Here is a 22,859-nt window from a genome sequence, read left to right as displayed (position 1 = left end):
GTTCATCATCTCCTTCCTCTACTCTGCCCTCACAGTGCACATAACTCTACTTGTTCCACTCTATCTTCATTTGATGCCATTTTACTCTATCTCTCTTCCCTTGAAAGCCCAACCATCACTGTCAGTAACTAATTTCCCGATCTCTATGGGTATTCCAAACAGAGCACACATATCTGAAGATTCAAAGCTAACATCCACAAAAGAGAGACCACAGGTGGTATATATCATTCTGGTTTTGTTAGCATATTCATCCATCTACCTGTAAATTCCATCATTTAACTTTTTGGATGACGTAGTAATAATCCATTGTGTAAATTCACCATATTTTCATTATCCATTCATTAGCTCATGAACATCTAAACTGCTTCTACTTTTTGGTTGTACTAAATAGAAAAGAAAGGAACATGGATGAGTGGATATCTCTGGACTAAGATAGAGTCTTTTAAGTATGTGCCCAGGAGTAGTATTTCTGAATCTGTTGTAGATCAATTTTTAGCATTTTAAGGAAATTCCATACTGGTTTTCATAATGGTGTTACTGTTTACACTTTGACCAGCAGTGAAGAATGTTCCTTTCCCCCATATCTGCAGTAGCATTTGTTGTCATTGTGTGGTCTTTTTGTACTGTATTGTTTTCTTTTCTTTTATATTTGCTGCTATCATTTTATCTTACTCATTCTGATTTGAAAGAGATGAAACTATAGACTATTTTAATTTTCACTGTTCTGATGGCTAAGGGTATAAGACATTAAATAAACTCCTGATTGTTATGTATTTCATCTTTTTAGAAGTAATCTGTTTAATTTCATGTTCCATTTTTAAACTGGTTGTTTATTTGTATATTTATGTGCATTGTGCTCATGTGTGAGGTGGGTCATGCATCCTGGTACATATGCGGAGGTCGAAAACAAAGTTGTGAGGTGAGTTTGCTCCTCTACCATCATAAGAATTTCAAAAATGCAACTTAGATCACTTATTTGTACAGCAGTGGATATTATCTGCTGAGCTACCCTTCCTGGTCCTGTTTATTTTCTAACAAATTAGGTAACAATAGCAACAATTAGCAGGGATAGCAAAATGACTCAGCAGGTAAAAGCACCTGCCGCCAAATTTGATGGCCTGAGTTCTAGTCTCAGAACCAACAGATAAGGTTAAAAGAAGAAATAAGGCCTGCAATTGTTCTTTGGCCTCCAGCCATGCACGACAGCATGCCAAACATACCAATGCATGTATATGTTTATATACATGAAAGAAATTAAAATATAATAAAATTTAAGGAAACAATTTGTGATCGAAAATTATTTCTAGTTCTGTAATTTGGGCAGCAGTTGCTCTGCAATGTAGTGTTTCATTCAATATTGAAAGAGTATAGTGCAATAAAAACAATCAAATGGAAATTAGGACTTTACCTGTAATATCAATTAAGTTTGGCCAGCTCAAAGATAAACAAACAACAAATACTTTTTTAAAAAATTGGATATTTTATTTATTTACACTTCAAATGCTATCCCCTTTCCAGGTTTTCTGTCTGCAAAACACCTATCAACATCTTCCCTTACACTGCTTTTATGAGGGCACTCCCCCATCCACCAACCTAATCTTACCTTACCACAATAGCATTCCTCTAAACTGGGGCATCAAGCCTTTACTCGATCAAGGGCCTCTCCTCCTATTGGTACCAGATAAGGCTCCTTCAGCACCTTCAGTCTTCCCCTAACTCTTCCATTGGAGTCCCTGTGATCAGTCCAATAGTTAGTTTATAGCATCCACATCTGTAATGGTGAAGATGTGGCAGAGCCTCTCAGGAGACAGCTGTATCAGGCTCCTGTCAGCAAGGACTTCTTGGCATCAGCAATAGCGTATGAGTTTGCTGTCTGTCTGTGGTGTGGATCCCCAGGTGAGGCAGTCTCTGAGTGGCCTTTCTGTCAGTCTCTTCTCTACTTTTTTCACTGTAGTTCCTTTAGACAGGAGCAATTCTGGGTTAAAAGCTCACACACTTTGGTCTTACTTGCTCTTGAGATTCATGTGGTCCATGAGTTATGTCGTGTGTTATCAATGAATACATACTACGTGTGCTCTTTTGTGACTGAGTAACCTCTCTCAGGATGATATCTTTTCTGACTGCATCCATTTGCCTGTGAATTTCATGAAGTCATTGTTTTAAGAGTTGAGTAGTTTTCCATTGTCTAAATGTACCACATTTTCTACATCCATTCCTTTGTTGAGGGACATCAGAGTTTGTTTCCAGTTTCTGGCTATTATAAGTTTGGCTGATATGAACATGGTGGAGCATGTGTCCTTATTACATGTTAGAGCATCTTTTGGGTGTATGCCAAAGAGTAGTATAGCTGGGTCTGCAGTTAGTAATATGTCCAATTTCCTGAGCAAATACCAGACTGATTTCCAGAGTATTTGTACCAGATTGCAATCCCACCAGCAAAGGAGGAATGTTCCTCTTTTTCCACATCCTTGTCCACATTTGCTGTCACCTGAGTTTTTGATCTTAGCCATTCTGACTGGTAGGAGGTGGAATCTCAGGGTCATTTGCATTTGCATTTCCCAGATGACTAAAGATGTTGAGCATTTCTTTAGGTGCTTCACAGATATTCGCTAATTTTCAGCTGAGAATTCTTTGTTTAGCTCTGTGCTCCATTTTCAATAGGGTTTTTGACTCTCTGGAATCTAACTTCTTGGGTCCTTTGATTATATTGGATATTAACCCTCTAACGGATGTAGGAGTGGTGAAGAACTTTTCCCAATCGGTTGGTTGCTGTTTTCTCCTATTGACAGTGTCCTTTGCCTAAAAAAAAAGAAATTAAACTCTTTAAAATTAATGAGGATGTATTTTCTGGAAATTGAAATGTTTGGGAGAGTAATTTTAAGAATGTCCTAGAATTCTATTTATGTCCTTTCTATTATGCTATGTCTAAATACATAAAATTAGGTAATGAAAAAATGAGGAGTCAATAAATAGAAACAATTAAAAAAAAGAAGCTTTGCAGTTTTATGAGGTTCCATTTGTTGATTCTTGATCATAGACCATAAACCATTGGTGTTCTGTTCAGGAAAATTTCCCCTGTGCCTATATGTTCAAGGCTCTTCCCAACTTTCTCTTCAATATTTTTCAGTGTATCTGGTTTAATGGGAGACCTTTGATGGGCTTTGACTTGAGCTTTATACAAGGAGATAAGTATGGGTTAATTTGCTTTCTTCTACATGCTTACCACCAATTGTACCAGCACTATTTGTTGAAAATGCTGGCTTTTTTCCATCTGATGTTTTTAGCATGTTTGTCAAACATCAAGTGAACATAGGTGTGTTGGTACATTTCTGGGTCTTCAATTCTATTCCACTGATCTTTCTATCTCTGTACCCATACCATGTAGTTTTTATCATGATTGGTCTGCAATATAGCTTGAGGTCAAGGATGATGTTTCCCCCAGATATTCCTTTATTTTGAGAAGAGTTTTCTCTATCCTGTGTTTTTTGTTATTGCAAATGAATTTGATAATTTTTATTTTTAACTCTATGAAAAATTGAATTGGAATTTTGGTGGGAATTGCATTGAATCTGTAGTTTGCTTTTGGCAAAATGGCCATTTTTCTATATTAATCCTGCTAATCTATGAACATGCGAGGTCTTTCCATTTTCTGAGATCTTCAATTTCTTTCTTCAGAGACTTGAAGTGCTTGTCATACAGATCTTTCACTTGCTTGGTTAGAGTAACATCGAGGTATTTTATGTTATTTGGGACTATTGTGAAGGGAGTCATTTCCCTAATTTATTTTTTCAGCACATTTATAATTTGAGTCAGGATGGCTACTGATTTGTTTGAGGTAATATTATTTCCAACCATTTTGCTGAAGTTGTTTATCAGCTGTAAGAGTTTTCTGGTGGAATTTTGGAATCACTTAAATATGATAACATATCGTCTGAAAATAGTGATATTTTGACCTCTTCCTTTCCAATTTGTATCCCTTTGACTTCATTTTGTTGCCTAATTGCTCTAGTTAGGACTTCAAGAACTATATTGAATAGGGAGAGAGAGAGAGAGAGAGAGAGAGAGAGAGAGAGAGAGAGAGAGAGAGAGAGAGAGAGAGAGAGCACAACCTTGTCTTGTCCCTGATTTAGTGGGATTGCTTAAAGTTTCTCTCCATTAAGTATGAGGTTGGCTACTGGTTTACTGTTCATTTCTTTTTACTAAGTTTAGGTATTGAGTTGAATTCCTGATTTTTCCAAGACTTTTAACATGAAGGGCTATTGAATTTTGTCGAATGCTTTCTCTGCATCTAATGAAATAATGATATTTTTTCTTTGCATTTGTTTATGTGGTAGATTATATTGATGGATTTCCATATATTGAAACATTTCTCCATCCCTGGGATGAAGCCTACGTGATTGTTTGGATGTTCTTGGGTTTGGTTTCTCAGAATTTTATTGAATATTTTTGCATTGATAGGCATAAAGGGAATTTTTCTTAAGTTCGCTTTCTTTATTGGGTCTTTGTGTGGTTTAGGTATCAGATTAACTGCAGCTTCACAGAACCAATTGGAACATAGTGTTCCTTCTGATTCTATTTTGTGGAATAGTTTGAAGAGTATTGGTATTAGGTCTTCTTTGAAGGTCTGATAGTATTCTGCACTAAACTGATTTCCCCCTTGGGCTTTTTTTTTAGTTGGTAGACCTTTAATGTCTTTTTCCATTTCTTTAGGAGTTATGGAACTGTTTAGATGGCTTATCAGATTCTGATTTAACTTTGGTACCTGGTATCTGTCTAGAAAATTGTTCGTTTCCTAAAGAAGTATCAGTTTTGTTGAGTATAGGCTTTTCAAGTAAGATCTGATGATTTTTTTTGAATTTCCTTAGTTTTTGTTCTTATGTCTGCTTTTACATTTATCATTTTATTAATCTGGATACTCTCTCTGTGCCCTTTTGTTATACTAGCTAAGGGTTTATCTATCCTGTTGATTTTCTCAAAGAATCAGCTCCTGATTTTATTGATTCTTTGTATAGTTGTATTTCTTTCTACCTGGTTGTTTTGAGCCCTGCAATTGTTTATTTTCTGCCATCTACTCCTCTTTGGTGTATTTGCTTCATTTTGTTCTAGAACTTTTAGGTGTGCAATCAAGCAGTTAGTGTATGCTTTCTACAGTTTCTTTTGGGAGGCACTCAGGACTGCATTTTCCTCATAAGACTTTTTTCACTGTGTTTTATAAATTTGAATATGTTGTGCCTTCATTTTCATTGAATTCTTAGAAGTCTTTAATTTCTTTCTTTATTCCTTTATTGACTAAGTTATCAATGAGTAGAGCATTGTTCAACTTTCATGTATATGTGGGCTCTCTATTGTTTTGCTATTAAAAACTAGCTTTAGTTCTTGGTAATCTGATAGGACGCATTGGATTATTTTAATCCATTTGTATCCGTTGAGACCTGTTTTGTGACTGATTATATGGTCAATTTTGGAGAAGGTACTCTGAGACACTGAGAAGAATCCTTTGTATGGCTGGATTTCTGGAAAGATATTGTGTAAATTTGTTTTTGTCATAGAATATCTTGCTTTCTTCATATATGATTATTGATAATTTTGCTGGATATATTAGCTTGGGCTGGCATTTGTGTTCTCTTTGTGTCTATGTGATATCTGTCCAGAATCTTTTAGCTTTCATAATATCTGTCAAGAAGCCTGGTGTAATTTGTTTTTAATTACTGGATATTTTTATTTACATGACAAATTATATTCACTTTCATGCTTTCCCAGCCATAAGCCACCTATTCCATCCTCTCCCCTTCTTCTATAAGGGTGTTCCCCTTCCCCAACCATTTCCCCTTCCTGCCTCCTCCCTGCCTTTGTCATCTATGGTAGTTGAATGTTTTGTTGGATATAATAGCCTGGGCTAGCATTTGTAGCCTCTTACCATCTGTGTTAAATCTGACCAGGATCATCTAGCTTTCATAGTGTCCGTTGAGAAGTCTGGTGTAATTCTGATCAGTCTGCCTTTATATATTACTTGATCTTTTTCCCTTACTGCTTTTAATATTTTGTTTTGTTTTGTGCATTTAGTATTTTGACTATTTCTGGTCCAATCTGTTTGAAGTTCTGTATGCTTCTTGTATGTTTATGGGCATTTCTTTCTTTAGGTTAGGGAAGTTTTCTTGTATAATTTTGTTGAAAATATTTATTGGCCCTTTAAGTTGGGACTTTTCATTCTCTTCCATATCTATTATTTTTAGGTTTGGTCTTCTCATTAAGTTCTATATTTCCTGGACAGCATGGGTTGGGTTAGGAGATTTTTGCCCTTTGCATTTTCTTTGACTGCTGTGTCAAGGTTTTCTATGGTACCTTCTGCCTCTGAGATTCTCTCTTCTATCTCTTGTACTCTGCTGATGATGCTTATGACTCCTGATCTCTTTCCTAGGTTTTCTATCTCCAGGATTATCACCATTTATGATTTCTTTATTGTTGATGTTTCCATTTTTAAATTCTGCATGGTTTTCTTCAATTCCTTCACCTGTTTGGTTGTGTTTTCCTGGAATTCTTTAAGGGATTTTTGTATTTCCTCTTTAAGGGCTTCTACTTGTTTACCTGTGTTCTCCTGCGCTTCTTAAGGGAGTTATTAATGCCCTTCTGAAAGTCCTCTATCATCATAATGAGATATTATTTTAAATCAGAACCTTGCTTTTCCTGTGTGTTGGCGTATCCAGGTCTTGCTGTAGTTGGAGAAGTGGCTTCTGATGATCCATGTAAACTTAGTTTCTGTTGATTAGGTTCTTGCACTTGTCTCTCTCCATCTGGTTATCTATGGTGTTAGCTGGTCTTTCTCACTCACTGTGGCTCCTGTAAACCTGTGTTTCAGCACTCCTAGAAGATCAGCTCTCTCCAGGTAGATCTTGGGTATGGAGAGATGTGTCACATTTCCGTTCGAGGGTGCAGACAGAAAATGGAACAGTCCTGTCCCTGGCTGTTTCTTGGTTCCTGTGTCCTGAGGAATCTGAGTAGATTCCTCTTCTGCTGGTATATGAACAGAAGTGGTGGTTTCACCTTCGCTCTCAGGTGTATTAGCACTCTTGAGAGAGCAACTCTCCTCAGGCAGGGTTTGGTTATGGAGAGCTGGGGCAGAGGAAGGATCAGTTCTGGTGCAAATGGAAACTGGAAGGATTCTGACACAGGCTGCTCCTAAGTTCCTGTGTCCTGAGAGATCTGGGTGGATTCCTCCTGGGCTAGTTACTTGAGCATTTGTGGTGGTTTTACCTGTGCTCTCAGGTGTGTCAGCACTCCTGGGAGACCAGCTCTTTTCCGGGGGGATTTGGGTATGGAGAGCTATGATACATGGTCAGCTCAGTGGTACAGATGGAAATGGGAAATGTCCTGTCCCAAACATCAAGTTCTTTTAAAAATTTAGAATCTAAACTTTATTCCAATGGTGTGTTCTCTGCCTTTTCAGCCAATTTTATTAAGAGAGAAGAGTCGCAGAGCTTTTTTTTTTTTCCATGATGTGAGAATGACACACAGGGTTTGGTTTAGTAGGTGAAGGTGCTTATCACCAGGGAAGTCCCAGAATGAACTCACTTCCCTGAGATGTCCTCTGAATTCCATCTCAGTGACATGGCATCTTTTCACTAATAAATATATTGAAAATTTAAGGACAAAATTTTCTCTAAAGAAAGAACATTACAGGAGTGCCCTTTATCAACATTTACCATGGATAATGAAGGCAAAACAGTTATATAGAAAACACAGTGTATAAAACACCAGAAGACAGTGGAGTCACAGTTAGCTGGGATATGATGGAGGGACCATTCCCTGTACAGGACGCAAATTGACTTTCGTTTCTTGGTTGGGTATTGGGAGGGCAGGGGCAGGATACTGAATCACTTGATTAGATCTTTCCTTTTATTCATGTTTTAACAGGAAATTATTTCAAATGGGTTTTTAAATTAAAAGAAATATTTCTGAACCTCTGATATCAAGAATAAGCCAGATAAAAAGTAACACAATTATTTCCTGTGAAGAGAACTGTAGAACTCAATGTCTATCAATTAGCTTTTCGTCTGTTCAATACTGAAGGATGTAACTTTTCTCTTCTAAGATTATGCAGCAACTCATTTCCAAAGGCCATTTAAGAATGAGATTGGATTTTTTGGGAAAAAGAGCAGAAATGCCAATAATAGTCTATGTTCGTAAATGACAGACTAAAGCCCAGAAAGAACATGAAATTTTCAATTTTTGTTCCTCTACTGAATCCTATTGCAAAAGAGGAACAATTTAGCTGCTTCTATACTCTGTAGCTATTTGAAAGTTTTGGATCCTTTTTATAGTTCTGCAAATACTGTTTTTGTTTTGATTATTATAATTCATTTTTTCTGATCTTTTGTGGTACTCATAACCACAGCATAGGCTTACAGGATTAGACAAAGTTCATCACATTAAAGGCAATAATTATACTGTGATAGGTTTTTAGACTAGCAAACATGAATAAACATAGAACATATGTGAGCTACTTTGCTAGTTTAGAACTGCCTGGGACTTAAGGCATTTCCTGTCTAGATGGAAAGCCTTCAGTAGTGACTTGAATAGCCATGCTCCCTATAAACTCAAGTTTTTTAGTGCTTGGCCCATAGTGAGTAGCACTGTTAGGAGGTATGGCCTTGTTGGAGGAAGTATGGTATTGGGGCATGGGCTTTGAGGTCTCTAATAAGCATTAGAATTATGCATAGTGTGGCACACTTTCTTCTGCTGTTGTCTATGCATCAAAATTTAGAGCTCTCTGCTCTTTATCAGCTTGTGTGCCTGGATGCTACCATGCTTTTCTCCATGATGATAATGGACTAAACCTGTGAAAATCTAAGCCAGCCCCAATTAAATGTTTTCCTTTATAAGAGTTGCTGTGGTCATGGGGTTCCTTCACGGCCATAAAACACCAACTAAGATATTTTCCATTTGGAAGATAATGTTATAAAAGTTGCCAGAAGTGAAGAACATAGGATAGACAGATGGGGGAACAGAGGAATAGAAAATAAAGGCATAGGGAGTGGAGTAAGAGAGAAGGGAGGGGCACAGATGGTGGAAGAGAAGGAGAGAATAGAGGCTGGGGGTATTCCTAAGGGGGACTCTGAAGACCTACTCCTTTCACCTCTGCCCTGCTTCCTACACTGATTGCTCACTTATCAGTAGCAGTAGATGTGTGCATGGAGAAATTTGAATCCTCATCATCCAATCACTAGATCATAATGTTTGGGAAAAATCCAATTCAAAATGAGAAAGTATTTAATTTTATAACAGATTTAGAGGCTTATAAATGGAGATTCACAAACTAAGTGAGGAAGGCAGTCACCCAGAGTTGCCGATCACCTTATTCCGGTGTGTGGTTTTTGCAAGGAAGGCATGAACAAGCATCCAGTTACAGTACATATCGAACTAAGAACAGATCAAAGTTTAGGTCCTTTAATTATACTAGATTTATAGGCGTTTCTTATAGGAACTTGAGTATCAAGGCAGTGGTATCTACAAAAGTCACTCTAGTGTGTGCAATGAATTAAAAATGTTGCATTCCTGGAACTCCTTGAACACACTGTAGGCAGCTTCTTAGATAAGAGTATCTTCTTCCCAGCTTAGTTAATTTTCATGGGGAAAGAAGCTTGTAAGTCTTTTTTTTTTTTTTTTTTTGATTTCCTAGAGTTGTTTACTTCTAAAGTCTTGAACATCCACTCAAGGATGTGACAACTTCAGTTTGGAACTTGCTGAATCTCAATGAACACTGCTCCAGGATGGAAAGTTTTCAAGTTGAAGAATAATGCAACAGGACAAATTAATAGGAGCAAAGGGGATTAAAAGGGAAAGACAGAAGAGTATAGGAATGAAGATGAAGGGAGGAAGAACTGGAGAAAAAGGCAGTGCAAAGGGGTTAGCGATAGGTGGAAGGGGAAGGGAGGGGAGAGTAAAAGAAACGGATAGAGTGGAGAGGACAAGGGAGCAGAAGTGATGTGGAATAGTGGTAATGAAAGAGGAGAAAGGAGAGTGTAAGGGTGTGAGGGGAAGGTGTGGTTAGAATATAGTTCCTTAGGGACTCACTGAAGACCTACCCAAAGTTTCCGTCGCCACTGATCAACCACTTATCATACTATAAGCCCAGCACTAGATGAATCTATGGGTAAAGCAGGAGTCCTCAGGAACCAATGTTTTCTCCAAAGCAGCTCCTCTGAACCTTGCTGCCTGGGATATCACTTTTTCAACATATGAGCATTTAGGGCATATTTATTATTGGATATTTTTATTTACATTTTAAATGTTATTCCCTTTCCTTATTTCCCATCTGTAAACCCCGTATCTCACCCCTCTCTAGCTTTTTCTATATGGGTGTTCTGCTTTCCCAACCACCACACCTTCCCGCCTCCCCACCCTGATATTCCCCTACACTAGGGGGTCCAGCCTTGGCAGGACCAAGGGCTTTTCTTCCCATGGGTGCCCAACAAGGTCATCCTCTGCTACATATTCAACTGGAGCCATAGATCTGTCCATGTATACTCTTTGAATGGTGGTTTAGTCCCTGGAAGCTCTGGCTCATTGATATTGCTGTTCATATGGGTTTGCAAGCCCCTTCAGCTCCTTCAAACCTTTCTCTAAATTCTCCAATTTGTCTATGAATTTTATGAAGTCATTGTTTTTGATAGCTGAGTAGTACTCCATTGTGTTGATGTACCACATTTTCTGCATCCATTCCTCTGTTGAAGGGCATCTGAGATCTTTCCAGCTTCTGGCTGTTTTAAATAAGGCTACTATGAACATAGTGGAGCATTTGTCCTTGTATTTTGGAGCAACCTTTGGGTATATTCCCAGGAGTGGTATATCTGGGTCTGTAGGTAATACAATGTTCAATTTTCTGAAGAACTTCCAGACTGATTTCCAGAGTGATTGAACCAGTTTGCAATCCCATTCACAATGGAGGAGTGTTCCTCTTTCTCCACATCCTCACCAGAATCTGCTGTCACCTGAGTTTTTGATCTTAGCCATTCTCACTGGTGTGAGGTGAAATCACAGGGTCGCTTGAAGCAGAAAAGTTGGTCTTACCTCTGCTCTCAGGTGCGTCAGTGCTCCTAGTGACTGGCTTTCAACTCTGGACTCAGGCAGAAACTGGAAGTGTCCTGCCCCTAACTGCTCTAGGTTCCTGTATACAGAGGGCATTAGACAGTTTCCTCTTGGGCCAGGAATGTGAGTAGAAATGGAGGTTCCCCTTGAGCTCTCAGGATTGTCTGCACTTCTGAGAGTTCAACTCTGTCCCCAACGGGATTTAGGTTCAGAGAGTTGTGGGATCAGTTTAGTTCATTTCTGGGAGCAGGCAGATATCAGAAGGCTCCTTCTGGTGGCTGCTCCTGTGTTCCTGTATCCAGAGAGCAATAGGCATGTCTTCTAGTCCTCTCTTCCATGGGAACTGTGGGAGTGGTTCATATAGCTCTGGATGGACAGAAACCTGAAGTAGGGCATATTTTTAATCTAGCCATAAAATATACTTTTATATTTAAATAGTAAATAATTCAAGAGAATTTATATTTAAGCACACTTCTTAAGCTCAATAAGTAGAAAGTATTAAATTTTAGAGATTTTTCTGATAGTAGAGGTAAAATGTCCCTCCATAGAAGTTATGGAGTAGTTTGCACGTGAGAGTGATATACAATGTAATATCAGTTTGCTTGTGGGCCACCCTGTAGTGTTCTGTTGGAGTGATTAGGTACCTGAGTGGTATCCAAGAATCTGCTTTAAAGTAGCTTTGGGGTTAAACTAACAGGACAGTAATTAAAATATCCAAATACTATGCATTTTTGAGATATCTTACTTCATGTCTAACTGTAACGTAAGTTCATGAGGAACTAGGTTTCAATATGGGTTTATGCATGTTTCCTGTTTCATTTTGGAGAAGATTATTCATTTTTACATTTGTATGCAAACATATGTGAGTGTGTGTGTGTGTGTGTGTGTGTGTGTGTGTGTGTGTGTGCTGTTGTAAAAGAAGAAAAATCTTTCTTGATTTTATTCAAAAGAACACATGGAGAAATGAATGTATTTAAGTATGGCGTTTCTTTTTGTAAATGGCTATGCAAAAGACCAGAAAGAAAGACAAACAAACAAAGCAATATGAGACAAACTCTCTACAAAGTTATCATTGAGTTTGGTTTTTGGTAGCCAAGAACTGCCGTATATAGCGACACACTGAAGTGTGATTTGTTTATTCAATGAGACTACACTGGAGAGAAATGATTTTTTCTTTGCAAGATGCCAATTGAAAATAGCTATTTGATTAGAAATGGAAACCCATGTCTACTTTCCCAACTCATCACTGAAAGACTCTCTGGCTTGAACCTGTGCTGGCCTAGTGCATGCTATTACAGTCTCTGTGATTTATGTAAGCATCTGTTTTCCTGTGTCATCCATCTCTTCTGGGAAGTAAAATCTTTCTGCATTTTTTCTCATAGATTCCTAAGCTCTGAGGGGAGGGGTTTGATGAACACAACCCTTTCAGGACTGAGTGCTCCAAATTCTTCACTCTCTAAACATTGTGCAATTGTGGAGACCTTCTGTAGGATGGCTGAGGCAGGCTCTGATCCTAGGGGTTTAGCAGATGATTTTGAGTCATTTTCTTGTTATGCTCCTCTAGCCTAACAATAGTATTAACTCAGATTTGTTATTACTTTAACGTGACATATTTTATTTAACTTGGGGCTGACATTTGTGGAAATACAGAAAATGTACTTTTACCATATCTCCCATATAACACTTAGCCTCCTGTTTCTCTGCCTTCCCTCTCACATTAAGTTCCAACGAACTTTTCCATTTCAATTTTGTGCACACAGGATCTTAAATTTCTATACAAAATTCAGCCTTTATGTATAAGAGAAGGCTGGTGACCTTGACTTTCTGAGAATGGCCCAATAAATATCTATGGAGAATACTGGTTGCCAAATGTTGGGTTACTAGAGGTAGCAAGAAGTAGGTACAGGGTCCACAAGCCTCTGGTCTAGACTCCTTTTGTATCTTAACTGGTATGGGTGTTGTTACTGATTTTATAGAACTAAACACACATGGAAATGAATACAAATAAACATAATGAAATCAACAGGAGAACTTACCATTGCAATCACTTTCTATTGTCTCATTCAGCAAAATTGTATTCTCCATCGAGAGAAACTAGCTGATGAGTGTGAGGACAAGTGTGTATTACTCTTCTAATAGAAACACATATAAACATACAATTACATAGAAAATATGCATTAAACAAGAGATTGGTAAAACTTTATTAAAGATAGAATATGAAAAACTTTTCAAATATAATGTTACTGAGTGTGGAAAAATAAGATTCAATTATCATTAATTTTTATTAATATTATACTTTATTCTCCAGAATTTTATACATATAGGTAAGTTTTAAAAATCTTGATGGAGTACATATAGTCACTAACCTTATGTATAATAGTCACTTGCACTGGGAGAATTCAGTTCTTAACATTATCAAGAAGCTATTAGCATTAATTCCAAGATACAATCCACACACCACAAGAAACTCAAGAAGACAGATGACCAAAGTGTGGATGCTTCAGTTATTCTTAGAAGGGGGAACAAACTGGGTTCGGTCCCCAGCTCCAAAAACGGGGGGGGGAACAAATATTTTAATATTTTTGTAGGACGAATTACAGAGACAAAGTTTGGAGCAGAGACCAAAGAAAAGGCCATCCAGAGACTGTCCTACCTGGGGATCCAGCCCATATAAAGCCACCAAACCCAGACATTATTGCTGATGCCAAGAAGTGCATGCTGAGGATCCTTGCATAGTTGTCTCCTGAGAGGCCCTGCCAGAGCATGACAAATACAGAGGTGGAAACTCACAGCCAACCATTGAACTGAGAACAGGATCCCCATTGGAAGAGTTAGAGAAAGGATTGAAAGAGCTGAAGGAATTTGCAACCCCATAAGAACAACAATGCCAACCAACCAGACCCCCAGGGATTAAAATACCATCCAAAGAGTATACATGGACAGACCCATGGCTCCAGCTGTGTATGTAGGATGGCCTAGTTGGGCACGAATAAGAGGAGAAGACCTTGGTCCTGCCACGGCTGGACCCTGCTAGTGTAGCGGAATGTCAGGGCAGGAAGTTGGGATGAGGTAGGTAGGGGAACACCCATATAGAAGCAGGGGGAGTGGGGATGGCATAGGGTGTTTATGGACGGGAACCCAGGAAAGAGGATAACATTTGAAGTGTAAATAAAAAATATCCAATTAAAAGAAGAAGAAAAAAGAAATCTTCAACCCCCCAAAAAATATCCAATAGGAAGTTAAATGAACTACATGATAAATCAAGAATTGGACTTTTAGATTGTAATTAAATGTGAGAGTAGTTGATTCTCCCCAGCATAACTGAAAATATTGAAGTTTTCAGATGCTATGGTTTATGAGTGTGTGTGTGTGCATGTGTGTGTGTGTGGAGAGAGAGAGAGAGAGAGAGAGAGAGAGAGAGAGAGAGAGAGAGAGAGAGAGAGAGAAGAGGGTAAAGCTTGAGAGATGGATCAGCAGTTAAGTAGGCTTGCTGATCTTCCAGATAACCCAAGTTCAGCTCTTGGCAACAACTTATAACTCTGTATACAGCTGATCAGACATCTGCTTCTCTCCCTTGTGGAAACCTACACTCATATGCACACTGACACATAAATAGAAACAGCAATCAATTTAAATAGAAAAAGATATGCTTGAGAATTACAAATGTTTGTTTTGAACTGTTTTGAATTTCAATAGTGATTTATACCTAAGAGCATCTGAAGTGGTATACTTTCTTTGGAAGTTCAAGTATACCTTTGCACATGTCTATATCCACATATGTATCACACATATATGTATATGTGTACCTATTCATCATCCTGAAATGCACTCTGGAAAGGCAGTAAGTACTCTTAATTGCTGAGTACTGTGCTACATTTCTTTCTCCAAGAAAGTTCAAATTCTGACCTTTCTGATTGCTCTGTAAATAATTGAATGTACGTCTTTGTTTATCTTTTTTTCATGTTTCCATATAAGCAAATCTTGCCTAAAGTAGAATTCAGAGAATTCTCATATTTTTAAACATTATCTTGGCATTCATAATATTAGTTAATGGATTTTCTCAATTGTGTTGGAAGACACTGGGGAGAAGCCACAGCCAGCTCTTGGTATAGTGAGTGCTGAACTTTTAAAAGATAAAATCACCTGAGATTAGAACATGTCTTTGACATTTTGTTTTCAGTCAGAAGGAAGGTCATAGCTAAAAGGTCACCAAGAAGAATTCACTCAGCAAATAAACAATGCTATTATTTTGCAAGAAAGTGACAAATTGCTCTCTGTAACTGGTTGAATATAAAGGGGTATTGCAAACAGTGTTTTAAACTCACCTGTAGCCTTCCATTTCTAAGTCTTGAAATGAAAAAAAGAAAATCAAATCATACTCATATTCCAGTGATTAATGTATGATACTTATTTTCTTCTTAGCATTTTACACTTTCAACTTGGCATTCAAGTCTCAGATTTGCTTAGTATCTGCTAGGTAGTAATTGTGTGGTACAATTTTGTATTCATTCTATTTATTCCAATTGCCTTGAATTAGAACATTCTCTCTTTCCTGTGAAAATCTTACAAAAAAAATCTAAATTTACTGTTAAAGAGTTTGAAAATTGAGAACTGGGCTTATGATTCAATGTCAAAAACTGGATCTTCTTGAATATTGCAAAACAGTAGTTCTTGTTTGTTTTTATGTACTGTGTCTTAAAGTATACCTTCATATAGATGTTTTAAATTGATGTAAAAATTTCATATTAAAACTTTTAGTTAATTTTAAAAAGATGAGGACAAATGAGGTAATGTACTACTCCTACAATATTTATACTTGGGGGCTGACGGGAAGGTGATCAGGAGTTAAAGGATAATTTGGGTTTCATAAGACCCTTGTTTAAAAATAAATAAAAGGCCATAAAACATTCTTTCAGTGTCAAAATCTACCTCAAATGCTCACTTCAGATTGATATCTCACTAGCATACAGTTTGAGGCAAAATATTGTAAATATTAAGTCCCATCCTTTAAGAAAAGCAATAGAAAAAGATCCTGACTTTGTATTTCTTTTCTTTTCAGATGAGCTAACAAATTCTTCAGAAACAAGACTGTCACTAGAGGAGCTTTTGGGAAAAGGGTTTGGACTTCATAATCCAGAAGCTCGATGGATCAATGGTAAGTGTAGTATATTTTATGTATCTTGTTAGTTTTGAGTGCTTTTTAACTAACATATAAAGAAATGGTGTTTGAAGTGAATGTGCTGCTGTACCTCATCCTAGAGAGAATCAATTTCTCAACAATGTGTCAATGTAACTATAGCTATTTTCTATTACCTATGTAAAACTGACTGTGGTGTGTTTGCTATTCTTTGCTTGGTCTTTTATTTTTCTGCATCAGAAATGAAATAGCTTCAACTTTCCTTAAATAAATGTTTGGCATTAATGCAAAATATTAAACAAACAATTGTGTGTCATAACTTGAATTACCAGCTAAACTAACCAGGAAAAAATGTGAGACTAGTTCCAAGTTTTGTTTTATTTTTCATAAAATTTTGAGTGTCTAACTTGATTGAGAGTTATTCATCTCAGGTGAAAAGCAGCTACTTGTTGATATTCAACTTTGATACTTGTTTATTGATATTCATTAGATATAATACTTTGCTTATTTTCACTAGAAGATAGTTTGTATAATAGACCAAAAGTTTTGCCTTCAGATCAGTTAAAGACAATCATATTTATGCTCCATTCTTTTCCAATATTCTAAAAAATTAAAAAAATAAAAAAAACTTTCAGAATGATTATTCTAATTATGTAGAAATATGTTAATTGAGATGCATAGACATTTTTGGTTTCATTAGTTTTGGAGCATTTTTATTTGTAATTACTGTATAATATAGGCATTTTCCCCCTGATTTTTCAAGACAAGAATTCTATGTTTAACCCTGGCTGTTCTGAAAGTCAATCCATAGACCAAACTGGCCACAAATTAAGGGAGCAACCTTCCTCTGCCTCTCAAGTACTAGAATTAAAGATATATGCCACCACCAACTAACCTAACAAAGTCTTAATAATAAGAAATTAACCCTTAGTTTCTGAAAGCTATTAAAAGAATATACATTTACTCATAAGAGCAAGGGTTAAATGAAACTTGTTCATTTGACCTCAAAATAATTTCTAGAAATAAACCTGAACATGTAAGTATATTTAAAATGAACATCATTAATTGACATTTATTACAATTTTTTCTGAATATATCAGTTAGTATTGGTTGGAATGCAATTGTGTGTCATGGTGTTTGTATTACAGGTAGAAATTTGTACAAAGTAGAGATTTTTCTTAATATATTGTGATATTTTCCTTTGGAATTTTTCATAAATTTGAGACTAGCCCACTAAACAATTTTGCATTTCCTTTAGATTACTTATATCGTATAGTTTCACCACAAATAAGTATTTTATTTTTTTAAAAAAAGACTAGTAAAATATTATTACCAAGGACAGTCCTGATACATGGGTCTCTCACTGCTCATTATGCCCAGGATATAGCTGCAGTTCTATAAATTGTCCATATAATTGTCAACATATATTCCATTAAGTTAGCTGATAAAAGGAATGATTCCAGAATGCTTTAAACATCTGTGACAGTGAAAATTACTAGACTCAAATTTATGACTCATCCTCTCTTTCAGTAAACATAGTTTTAAACCAAAATATAGACATTTCTGTAGTGAAACTTTAACATGGAAGAAATAAAGTATGGCTTTCAACCCCCTTCTCAGACTAGCTTGTACTGTTTAAAGACAAATTCTACTCATTGTACCATAGTCTACAATTGACACTATGGTACCCTAGGAATGAAGTTACATCCCAGCAGAGACTTGCATGATAGGATAAGGTACAGGTAACACCTTGTACAAAAATTTTGCTTTTATAATTCTCGAAGGTTGAAAAATCACATGTCTGGTGTTAATTGATTTTTAAGTAATTTCTTTAACCACCTTTGATGAAATTGACTTTGAGATGTTTCATGGGGGCAATTCTGTAAGTTTACTACAACTACTATATTTTAATCCATTAGAGATATAATGTTTATAAAAGCATTTGGTATGAAACAATACTTGAAACTGGAACATACAGAATCTAAGCTCTGAAAGCATCCAGTCTGTGTAAATACCACTGACTGCATTTCCATATTACCTGTAGTTTGTAGACAATGATTGTTTCCAGAGGAGTAGTGTTACTAGAGTTATGGTGAAAGCCTGGGTGCTGAAATATCCCCATAAGCCAGGTTCAGTTACCCAGTCTTAATAATCTGATTATACAAACTACTAAGAGTAAAATGGAGAGAGAGAGAGAGAGAGAGAGAGAGAGAGAGAGAGAGAGAGAGAGAGAGATTTATGCAATGTGGTAACATTGGTAAAAGGAACAAAGAAATCTGGAACTGTGCCCCTTACCACGTTTGTCTTTAAGGTCTTTACAGTCTCACATCCGGTTTAGGCTTAAATAGACAATAAGGGGTATATTTATAGCTAGCAGTACTAGTCAAGCTGTGATCTTGCCCATGGTGCTTCATCACTGCCTGGATTCCTTTGTCTCCTGCAAGATTGTAAGAACTGTGATATATCTCTTTCCTTTCAGACAAGTTACTCTTCTAGCTGACACCAAGCTTCAGCCTTTTTTTTCTCCTGCCATAAAATTCATGAGGAATTTCCAATTACCTTGGGGACCATTGTTTTAATAATCTGATAGTCAGATGGAGGGACACAAGTGCATCTTTAGATTATTCTTATTCCTTTAAAACAATATTTTTTAAATCCCACACATTATGCAACATTTATTGATAGTTTCCATTGAACACTATCTTCTATAATATTCACTTATGTTTTCAGTCCATCTCCCTGACATTTTCATTCATAACTGCGGATTTAGAATGGATAGATCTTTGTTCTTTCCAAGTTCACTTTCATTTCCCTTGCTAGCTGTCACTGGATACTTTACTTACATATTTCACACATAGCCAAAATAATTGAATGGAAACTACTTCCAATGAGTAACCTTGAACTCCTTATCTGCAATTATATCAAAATGTGAAAGATGGGCTTTCTCTTTACTTTTATAGTTTTCTTAACATAAAATTCACCTGAATGAATTCAAGTTCAGCTCACTTTGAAGCTTCATTTAATTCTTGGAGGTCATCCTATGAACACTTAATGCATTATTGGTCAAGAGGAGAGTTCCTGGTTGTCCCTGGCATGTGTATTTTCATTGTCCATATTAATTCTCCAGTGATATATCTAAGGGAGACATGACAGCCTTAGATAGGTGTTGGTTCATTGTTACCTAAATAATTGGCATGTCCCAAGTTTGCTTTTGTCCTTGAAATTTTCATATTTATAAAATTTTCTAATTATGTTACATTTAAACCTAATAAACTATCTCTGAAAAAAATCTGTTAATCACTGCACATTTGCTTGGTGATCCATTTCACTGAAGGATCAAATACTAAATTCCTTCTTGGTAAAGCATTATAAGAGATGATGTTACACATGATGCATGTAACAGAATATGACACTGAATTTACCCAGAAAGCTGAGTTTGAATCTAAAAACTATTTCAAATACAGTGGCTAAACAAAGCCTCTCTTATTTGATCTTGTAATTTAATAAGTTTATTCTTTAAAAATTTCATACATGTATACAACACATTTTGACAAAATTTTCCCCTTCTTCCTCCCCTTCACCCCACCCAGTATCCTCTCACTCCACCCTAATTTGTGTCAGTTTTCTGGCTCCCATTACCACTACCTATATGCTCATAGGTGCAGTGTCACCTACTTGAGTACTGTCTATTGATCAAGGACCACCACCTTTCAGGAAACTGAGTCTTCCTGGTTATCAGCTGTTAATAGCTCCTCAGCTGGGTTTGGGTTTCAGTTTTGTGAGCTTCTCCCACTTTCATGGTGAAATGTTGACTGTCCTGATCTTGTGCAGGTATTTATTGCTGCAGAGCAGATTTTAATTATTAGGTGTAGAGCATATCAATGTACATCTGCAGCCACTAAAAGAGATGTACCATTGATGATGTATTTATTATACAAGCAAACAATTGTGTTCAAGTAAAAATGGAACAACCATATCAAAGAATTAAGAGATAATTTATTATGGTCCCAATTATGACTGACAAAGTTAGATTACTCCAGTTCCACATTTTAACACAGTAACAGTTTGATTATGTTTGTATACTAACAGAAGACGCTAAATTATTATGATTAGAATACATTGATAGAGATAATAATGGTGCAGATTACATCAAAACCAGGGGTCTCTGATTTAGAATTCTCAGTTGTTCTCTGATAATATTCTTAATCTTTAGGTTGGACAAAACTAGAGTTTTGTTAAGCCAGTACATTTAAAGAGGCTCTACTTGTTATTTGTAAAGTTAGTAATGAGACACATAGGTAGAGAGAAAAGACTGCTATCAGGGCCAAAGATAACCCAAGGTAAAATTACGGTAACAATAATAAGGTGCAATTAAGGACCTGAGCCTACAACATGAGAACCTCTCCGCCATCCATGTTGTTATCATTTAGCAGCCAATAAGAAGTTTCAAAGAGTGAGATGAAGTCTTTTTCAGAAATTTTTTATACAATAAAATACATAGTGCATAGCGTAGAAGCTCACACTTAGTATGGCACTGTTGTATTTGAAACTAATAAGGAAATGTATCTTCGTCTGTCACAGTTTTTTTGTATCTCCAATATCCCAATAGTCTATTATCATACATATTCAGGGCCTAGCAAATAACTGCCACGGAGTTGAACATTGTTCATCTGTGACATAAATGACTGCATATTTCAGAGCTCCCAACACCACTACTATCTGGGCTATTATTGACAGTCTTTTTACTATCTGTAATGCCTTCCAAAATCTGATAGTGTGTTTCACTTTGCAGGAATAGCTGGTATTTATGCCAGCTACTCTTCTCCACTCCACAAGCTATGAGAAGCATCCCTGTCCTAATTAGCTTAATTGTTGACTTGTCACAACTTTGAATCAACTGAGAAGGGTTATCTCAAGTGATAGGTTTGACCATATGAAAATGACTTCTGGCTATGTCTGTGGAGCGTTGTGTTGAATTTTAATTTATGTTGGTGGGCCTGGCTGACCATGGGTGGCAATATTCTTCAGAGGTTGTCCTGAACTGGATGAGAAACATAAGAACATGTAGGCAAGATATTTATGTGCTCTTGGCTGTGGATGAGTTTCCTGGAGAGAAGAAATGCTTTGTGGAAAAGCAGCCAGGTATGCCTTCAGGTTCCTGCCTTGAGCTTCTGCCCCATTCTCTCTTACCTGGAAGTATAAGTCAAATAAATCCTTTCCTTCCCTAAGTTGCTTTCAGTAGTATGTTTATCACAGTAGAGAAGCAACTAGAATAAGTACACACACACACACACACACACACACACGCACGCACACACTTCCCAGCTCTGTAAACCATGCTGGCATTAAACTCATGCTAAACTTCTTATCTTACCCTTCCAACTGCTTTCAAAGACTGGAGCTACATACTTCATCATTATGCATATTTTTCCAAAATTGAAATGTTTATATATCAGAGGTATGTAGCCTCACAGCTCTTTAAATGGGAGAAACCTGCAGCCTTGTCTCCAGAGATGCTCCGGAGATCTGATATTTCTACATAAATCTCCATAGATTCTTTCGTAGGAAGAATACTCATGTTATTAAAGAGGCATGGAAAAGTCATGGTTATCACTTTTATGAAAAATGAAGGGCATTAATCTAAGTAACACCAACATTATTTACTATGATTAGAGATCTAGCACTGGGAAAAGCAAGAACATAAATTTATGCTGCTGTTGATTACATGTGTTGGATAACTTTACCAGGCCTGGACTTTCATCTGTCATCATCACATGGTAGAGTTATAGAAGTTTTTGGGCATTGCTACCTTCTTTTTTAACTTCACCTAGTGCTCAGTGAAATTGTCTTATTTTTTGTTACATTTTTTATTTACATTTTAAATATTATCCCATTTCCCCTTTAGGAACCCACTACTCCACCCCATCTGCCTCCAGAGAGTGCTCCCTCACCTACCTACCCACTCCCTCCAATATCCCTGCACTGACATTCCCTCCATTGTGTCATCCAGCCTTGACAGGCACAAGGGCCTCTCGTCCCATTGATGTCCAACAAGGCCATCCTTTGTTCTTATCTTCTTAAGTACTAAATTCAAACATTACACGATATTTTATCTATCCAAGCACTTAACACATATAGACAATGTGCTGCATACTCATTTCCACCTCCAATTCCACCAAACAGTAATTGTTATGACCATAAAATATGCTGACACTTACATAGCATAGAGGCAAATATATATCTTCATGTCTTAAAGACGGCATGTTTTTTTATGCAGCGCAATTTGTAAAGGCAAAAATTATACATAGATCGAGAAACAAATTTAAACATAAGATTATGTCATTTTACAACTATTCAACTGAATGTTAGTCAAAAATATTCATTTTAAAAAGTATTGACACTAGAAGATTATTACTGTAAATTAAGCAAAATGCACTATATTCAATTGTGTGCATTTTCTTCACAATTTTATTCCATACATCTCCATATCTACTCATGCGAATACCAGAAAAGGATGTGGCAAATATCAAATCCAAATCTGATAACTTGACTATGGGTGGGTATTCTTTTTCATTGTTTTGTCCATGCTTTCCATATTTCCAGTAATTATGCCCTTACTTTTCAATAATCAGGCACT

At 36.7% G+C, this 22,859-nt stretch overlaps 1 protein-coding gene across 3 annotated transcripts in view; it reads left to right on the top strand.

Moving 5' to 3' along the window:
- Dpp10 (dipeptidyl peptidase like 10) overlaps positions 1 to 22,859 on the top strand; it is a 1,656,730-nt gene that overhangs the window by 1,022,802 nt on the left and 611,069 nt on the right. For all 3 annotated transcript variants that reach the window (NM_001415116.1, NM_001415117.1, NM_001012205.2), the window contains 1 exon segment: positions 16,145 to 16,240. In NM_001415116.1, the coding sequence (NP_001402045.1) occupies positions 16,145 to 16,240 (96 nt within the window).

The sequence above is a fragment of the Rattus norvegicus genome, chromosome 13 (genome assembly GCF_021556685.1).
Source record: "Rattus norvegicus strain SHRSP/BbbUtx chromosome 13, alternate assembly SHRSP_T2T, whole genome shotgun sequence".
NCBI classification, from domain to species: Eukaryota; Metazoa; Chordata; class Mammalia; order Rodentia; family Muridae; genus Rattus; species Rattus norvegicus.
Note: the sequence above shows the minus strand (reverse complement) of the source record. Positions and strands in the feature narration are given on the sequence as shown.